General features: G+C 34.8%; 1 protein-coding gene across 2 annotated transcripts; it reads left to right on the top strand.

Annotated features, from left to right (window-relative positions):
* Window positions 1-322: 322 nt before the first annotated feature.
* Window positions 323-6886, top strand: LOC120780970. Of its 2 annotated transcripts, XR_005705988.1 has the most exons (4): window positions 323-438; window positions 499-782; window positions 6484-6673; window positions 6739-6886. XR_005705988.1 is itself a non-coding variant. In XM_040113197.1 (3 exons), exons 1-3 carry the CDS (start codon window positions 387-389, stop codon window positions 6823-6825), a joined length of 423 nt encoding a protein of 140 aa, XP_039969131.1. In that variant the 5' UTR covers window positions 323-386; the 3' UTR covers window positions 6826-6886. The 2 variants fall into 2 exon arrangements, 1 of the variants encoding a protein (XP_039969131.1); XM_040113197.1 differs by lacking the exon at window positions 6484-6673.
* The last annotated feature ends 318 nt before the right edge of the window (window positions 6887-7204 follow it).

The following is a 7204-nucleotide window of genomic DNA, read 5'->3' as shown; positions in this document are numbered from 1 at the left end:
AAATACCCAGACAGCATTGAGTTGATTGTATGGTGATTTACGTATCAATATTGATTGTTCTTGGTGATTGTTTCTTGATAAATTTGCCGTTTACAATAACAAAATGTACAAGTATCAAAAAACGCTCAACAAGTTGATTAAATATCAATTGTGTTGTTTCGTGATCCCGTTATGAGTGTACAGTTAACAACATCAAAATATTTCTTTTTGTGACAAAATAATACATGCATTCCTCACTTCAATATAGTTCATCTCCAAAGCAACAGCTCCCTAGTACGTGAAATAAATAAAATAAAACATAATTTTAAAGTAATTAATTATAATAGCTTAATAATTCAGTCTGGAAGTGGATTTTATTTCACACCACTAATTAACTGATTGACATCATGAGCTCTATAAATAATTATGGATATGAACCTAACAGCAGCCAAATAATATGTAAGTCCAAATAAAACACTTTAAATTTTCTTTATTTTTATTTAACTTTATGTTTTTCAGATCAAAATCTACACAGCACAGACCAACAGTCTCTTAAAAATTTAATAGCGGAGTTGACGATGGAAGTGCGGGCTTTAAAGACAGAAGTGAAGGAGCTAAAGGAAGAAAACAAAATAAATTTGTTGAAGCTGACAGAGGAAGTTATTGCGGTCAAATTGGAAAACAGGGGAAAACCCTCTGAAAGTCAAAGCCCAGAATTCGACCAACTACCATTTTACCATAAGAAGGATCTTGACGATTTCGAAGCACAGCTTTTACAAAAACCAGAGTTGTTGAAGAAATTTGTATGTATAATGCTTATGTTGATTTTACCAGTTACAAATGTATAACAAAGAATTATTTATAGAAACTGTATATTAAGAAGACTGGGGGTGAAGCGTCAACCCCTTATCTATTTTTTTTATTTATTTATTTATTAAAGGAAATACAATTATGAATAATTATACTACCTATAAAATATAACAGCACTAGCGACAGGGCCTTCGGCTGAGGGATTAAATTAATTTGTACATTTGATTATCAAATATTAGTAATGAGTTAGGGTTATGACCAATGTTAAAGTATATAGGATATACATGAGTTATAAATATTACAGTCTCCAAAGAGTGTATCTACATATATATACATACATAGTGTAACTATATATACAAATGTTTAAGCTAATATTTACAATGTGGATACTTATGATTAGAAGTAGTTATGAGCAGAAGTTTACTTAAAATTAAGTTGTAGTGTATGAAATATATAGAAAGCTGTGATAATGATATTAGGTTGATTTTAGATAAGGTGCTTTAATTGGGCTCTGGAGATGAAGTTGTAGATATTTTTTATGTTGGCAGTTGTTGGTTCTTGGAGAAGTTTCGAAGGAGAGGTGTCGATGAGATCCCGTCGTATGTTGCAAAGTGTAGGACAGAGGTTTAATATGTGTTCTACGGAGTTTGGTGAACTGTTGCATAGCCGGCAACCAGGCATTATGTTCCGATCCAGAATATGTTGGTGAGTTAAGATACAGTGTCCTAAGCGAAGTCGTGTGAAAATTTTGATCTCCGGGACGCTGCAAGCGGAAGGGTATGCAGCTTTTCTATGATCAGGATTTATGAGTCGATAGCGGTTGTCAAATGTATCCCATGCCGCTCTCGCTTTAAGCTTTAAGTAGTTTCTTACGAATCGCAAAATGTCGTTGCTTTCGTAAGTTTTCACGTAAATGCATGGACTACGAGTGACGTTTTTGCTTCTTTATCAGCGAGTTCGTTACCTGGAATGCCACAGTGGCCTGGAATCCACATTAGTTTAACTTTTCTTTGGCCATCAATTAATTTGTCCCGAATTTCTCTGATTAGAGGGCTACTGTTGGATGTATTTTGGACGGCTGTGATTGTTGCAAGACTGTCGGTACATATTACAAATTTGCCTTTGCAAAGTGATGACCAGTGGATAGCTTCTTTTATGGCGTATGCTTCAGCGGTGAAGACCGAGCATGGCGATAAAAGTAACCCCTTTTTAATAATTTTCGAGTTCTCCGAAACCACTGCATAAGCAGTGTTGTGGGAGTTTTTGGATCCATCTGTGTAAATGAATTTCCATCCTTCTGAAATGAGCACTCTTTCACGATGTATAAAGAGTTGTTTGTATACCTCACCATTCGTGGAAGCTTTGTTCCATCTCATTAATTTGTCTTCTATAACAGAAGAGGGAAGAGTCCATGGTGGGTGTTTGCTAATCTTCGAGGGCTTAGGTGTAAGAGGTATATCAATTTCATGGGCGTACTTTAGGACAAGGTGTATAGTTGAAGGGAACTTGAGTGTTCGTTTGCGTCGTGTGGCCAACCGTACGTCGTTGAGCAAATTAGCGTTAGCGCCTAGATAAACCTTTGGTATTAACTGCATTGTGCTAAACTTCAGTCTTTCGTTTATATGTGGCATTCCGGATTCAGCAAGTATGCTTATGGTGCTGGAGGTTGGAAAGGCCCTTAGGCTACGTCTTACTGCCATGTGATAAGGTGCATAGAGTTTTTTCAAATCGCTGCCAGCATGATGCCCGTAGATTGGTAGTCCGTAGTCAATAACCGATAAAATTAGAGATCTCACGACGTTAATTAGTATTGTAGGATGAATGAAAGAATGTCGTGAAGATAAGAACTTAATTATATTTAACCTATCAAAAAGTTTTTTTCTTACATATAAACAATGTTTTTTGAACTTAAACTTAGAGTCGAAAATAAGTCCTAAAATTTTAATAGCATTAACAGTAGGTATACTTATGTTCCTAAATGTGATATTAATATTATTACAGTTTTTTTTACGACAGATGTGTAAGATGTTACATTTATCTAATGATAACTTAGCGCCAGATGTGAGAGACCAATTAGATATATCATTAAGTATTTCCATAAAAGTTAGTTTGACGTTATTCAAATCAAGATGTTTTGAAAATATCAGAATATCATCTGCATACATACAATGGTCGACTTGGTAGTTTGAAAGTATCTGGCTGATTTCATTAAATACAATTATAAATATGACTACAGATAAAGGAGAACCTTGAGGAACTCCATTTTCTAGCGGAGAACAGTGAGAAAAACTATTGTGAACTTTAACCCGAAACTTACGATTAGTAAGAAAATTTTTGAGGAGATTGTATATTTTCGGTCCTAATTTCCAATTTGCTATTTGCTTCAGAACTTTGTGAAGACCGATACGATCGTAAGCTTTTTCAAAGTCTAAGCTTAAGCAAGTAACGTGCCCCTTGTTGGAAATAACTTTAGAGCAATGGTGCTCAAAGTGTAAAAGGGCGTCTATTGTACCTTGGGTTTTTCGGAAAGCGACTTGGTTGTGAGTGATTAGTCTATTTTTCTCCGCGTACCACATCAATCGTTTGGAGATTATTTTCTCCAAGACTTTTCCTAAACAAGATAGTAGTGAAATAGGTCTATAACTCGTGATTTCTGATGGAGGTTTCCCAGGTTTAGGTATTGGAATGATTTCAGCTATTTTCCAACATTGAGGATATATACCGTCTGAAAGTATTTTATTGTAAAGATTAACTATTCTATTTTTAACGTCTTGCGGGATGTTTCTTAGCATGTCATAGGAAATCCTGTCTAAACCAGGCGTTTTACCCTTGGAGGTGGAAATTGCGTCATCAAATTCGGCATTGGAAATATTTGATTCTAAATTTAGCGCTGAATTACTAAGGTTGTCGTTAAGTGGGAGTATATGGCTTAAATATTTTTGTTTTTCAGCCACAAACTGTTTAGTAAAAGTAGAGTCACATGAATAGGAGCTCCAGTACGAGGCGAACGCGTTCGCTATGATATTTCGGTCGTTTGTTAATCCAGATTGGGTGTTCAAACAATTAATTGTGTTAGGTTTTTTCCCGCCAGACAAGCGTCTTATATCTCGCCATACCTGTTGAGGAGAGGTTTTCGGATTGATATTTTCAGTAAATTCTTCCAGACTATTTTTCTTTGCCTTTTTGGTTTGTCGTTTAAAAATAGCATTGTCGCGTTTATATGTTAAAAGGTCTAGAAGGTTACGGGTTTCTTTATACTTATACCAGCTTTTGCGTTTTAGTGATCTAAGATTTTCTAGTTCACTATTCCACCATGGCTTATATCGGTGTTGATATGTATTATTGGTTTGAGGTATGGTGTGGTGTGCTGACGAACATATTATTTTCCGAATATGTGCCGCCTCTTGGTTGATATTATTAGAAATAATATATTTATTAGATATAGATGAGCAAAGATCTTTGTAACTCTTCCAATTGGCTTTGTTGGTTAGAAATATTGGTTTGAACTTCTTTGTTGGCGTTTCTGCGTGAAACCCGATTTCTGTCAACAAAGGGAAGTGATCACTACCATGAAGGTCACAAAGGACCTTCCAAGAACATAAAGGGAAAATATTTGAGGAACATGTAGTAACGTCTACATGAGTGAAAGATTGATGGGTGGAGAAGTGTGTGGGGCTGCCATCGTTTAAAACTATGAGATTACTGCATAATAGAGCATCTTCGACTTTTGTACCTCTATCGTTTGATAAAGGGGAACCCCAAATCGTACTCCATGAGTTGAAATCACCCATCCAAAGTATATGACTTTGTGGTGTATTCAAGATGTGTAAGACATCTGAGGAGGAGAAATTTTGTTTAGGTGGAATGTAGGTATTAATTATTGTTAGTTTCGGGTTGATTAGTATCTCAATAGCGATAGTGAGTAAGGTATTATCCGTGAAAGCCATTTTATGTGGTAAATTCTTTTTTACCAAAATTGCCACACCTTGCTTGCTGGATTGGAACTGAGGGTTATTATAAAAATATCCATTGTAGCCACTTGGAGGTTTAGGATAGATATTATGACGTAAATGTGTTTCTTGTAAACATAAAACTGAAGGTTTCAAGTCTTCAATAATTAGCTGCAATTCATGATAATTATTAAAATATCCGTGGATGTTCCACTGCAAAATTGAAATCATTGAAAGAAAAATATCTTAGGCAATTGTACTCGTAGGAGTATTATATATTGTTATATGTGTGTAAATATGTATTATTGTGGGTCTTGGTTATTAGTTAGTGAAGGTAATTTGTTGTATGAATGGGAAGGAGGACTGGTGAAAGGAGAATTGAATGAAGCAATTGGGTTCGGATTTATTGTTTTTTCGATGCTGATATGTTGTTGGTCGTCGTTGTTGTAGGTAAAGTTATTTGAGGTATTATTGGTTTCTGTTGGATTGTTGATTTGGGAAGAAATTTCGTTGTTTTTTTGAGCAGGTAGAAGGTTTTGGTACTCGGTTATACGCTGTGATAAGAATTCGTAAAGTCCGTTATCACTGTTTGGGATTTGAGGAAAGGAGATGATGTTTGATGTTGGATTTTGTTGTTGGTCTAGATTAAGCTTTGAACTGGTTTTTTGGCTTACGCTTTGAGTTGTTTCTTTTAATGTGTGTTTTTGGTTATTATTTGTTATTGGGTTATTGACAATAGATGCGAAAGAAGGGCCACCAACAATTGATGGAGTTTGATTTTTATATATGTTAATCGCTTCTTTCATTGTACATTTGTTTTGTACTTGTAATTTTAATATTTCTTTTGATTGCAAAAATTTGGGACAAGATCTGTCGAAAGATGGATGATTTCCCGCGCAATTTGTACACATTGTACGTGTGCATACGTCAGGGTTGTGGGGGGGTAGATTGCAATGTTCACACATTTTTGGGTTTTTGCAGCGTTTCGCAGTGTGATTTAATTTACCACAATTTTTGCATTGCATGGGGTTAGGGAAATAAGGTCTAACCTTGACTGAATGCCAAGTGACATCAATGTGGTTGGGAAGTTGGTACTTGTCAAAAGTAAGAAGACAGACTCCGGTATGTTTTAGTTTTCCATCTATGTTTTTGGAGAATTTGTATACTCCTACAACTCCTTGGTCAGATAGATTACTAATGATTTCTTCTTCACTTAGATCGATTAAGTATGGGGCATAAATTGTTCCTTTAGTATAATTGAGTTTTTCATGATATTTTGCATTCACTTCACAGACACCGTGTAAAAATTTAGTACGAATGAACTTTTCGGCGGTTGATTTGTCTTTTAGTAATAGGCATAGACTTCCATCGCGTAATTCAATAATTTTCATAATTTCTTTGCATACTATTTTTAATGCAGAATGAATTGCAAAACAATTATACCTATTTAATGGTTTATTTATGTCAACGGACGATATGATAACGTATTTAGGATTTCTCACTTGTATTTCTGGTAGGCTGGGAAAAGGCTCAAATTGTTTTTTTATTTTTTTCCGTTTTGGTTGGGGATCAGATGCCAGCAGGGCGAATCTGTTATCCCCAAGATTAGGGGGCCCGGGGGCCATTGTTTTTATATTTCACACTATAAACTTGTGTCCACTATATTTTACAGTATTATAGAAAGTACTGATTAGATCAATAAGATCAAACTAAGATAACAAAAACACTGAGTATTCACTTAAAGAATCAAGCGCAAAAAGGACCGCGAAAAAACACACGTCTGCTCGATACGAGTGATAGTCGGTGACTGACCCCTTATCTAAGAGCAGCAATCAGGCGTATTTTTTCAGACGAGTTGGCAATGTCTTTTTCGTGGAGGGGCACGGCAGATAAGCCAAGCGCGGAAAAATGTTTAGTTACAACAATAATAAAAAGTAATATTATTTTATATTGTATTAATTCTTTTAACAATAACTACATTTCTTTCCTCTTTCTTTAGATATTTGCCATGAAATTTTTCAAGTGGACGAAAAAGCCGTTAGATCAACGCTACAAAAACATTTCGTTTATGCAAACGAAAAAGTAAAAAAACGCCGTCTACCTTTGTCTGAAAATAAATGATTGTATTGAGCTGTAAGGAAAAACATGTTAATGAATTAATTTAAAATATAAATAAATTTGAATTTAAAAATAAACCAAAAAATGAATATTGATTAATAAGATGACTGAAAACTGATTGGAAAAAACAATCGAAATTTATAATAAAATGACTGTAAATTGACTGAAAATTGACTAGAAATTCACTGAGAAATGGCTGGAAAAAACAATCGAAATTTATAATAAAATGACTGGAAATTGACTGGAAATTGACCCTGAAAATGACTCAATCAAAATCATTCAATTTCGTTCGACCATTTTCTCCCGAGGGAACAGTCAATTTACAATGAATATTGATATAGAAATTG

This window comes from Bactrocera tryoni, unplaced genomic scaffold (assembly GCF_016617805.1).
Source record: "Bactrocera tryoni isolate S06 unplaced genomic scaffold, CSIRO_BtryS06_freeze2 scaffold_25, whole genome shotgun sequence".
NCBI lineage: Eukaryota > Metazoa > Arthropoda > Insecta > Diptera > Tephritidae > Bactrocera > Bactrocera tryoni.
This window is presented reverse-complemented; position numbering and strand designations above follow the sequence as displayed.

Bases quoted from the DNA above. Each gene is read 5' to 3' on its own strand.
- LOC120780970 (XM_040113197.1), top strand. From the start codon at position 387: ATGAGCTCTATAAATAATTATGGATATGAACCTAACAGCAGCCAAATA. The intron at 439-498 runs GTAAGTCCAAAT...TATGTTTTTCAG, and splicing joins TAACAGCAGCCAAATAATAT to ATCAAAATCTACACAGCACA. The intron at 783-6,738 runs GTATGTATAATG...CTCTTTCTTTAG, and splicing joins CAGAGTTGTTGAAGAAATTT to ATATTTGCCATGAAATTTTT.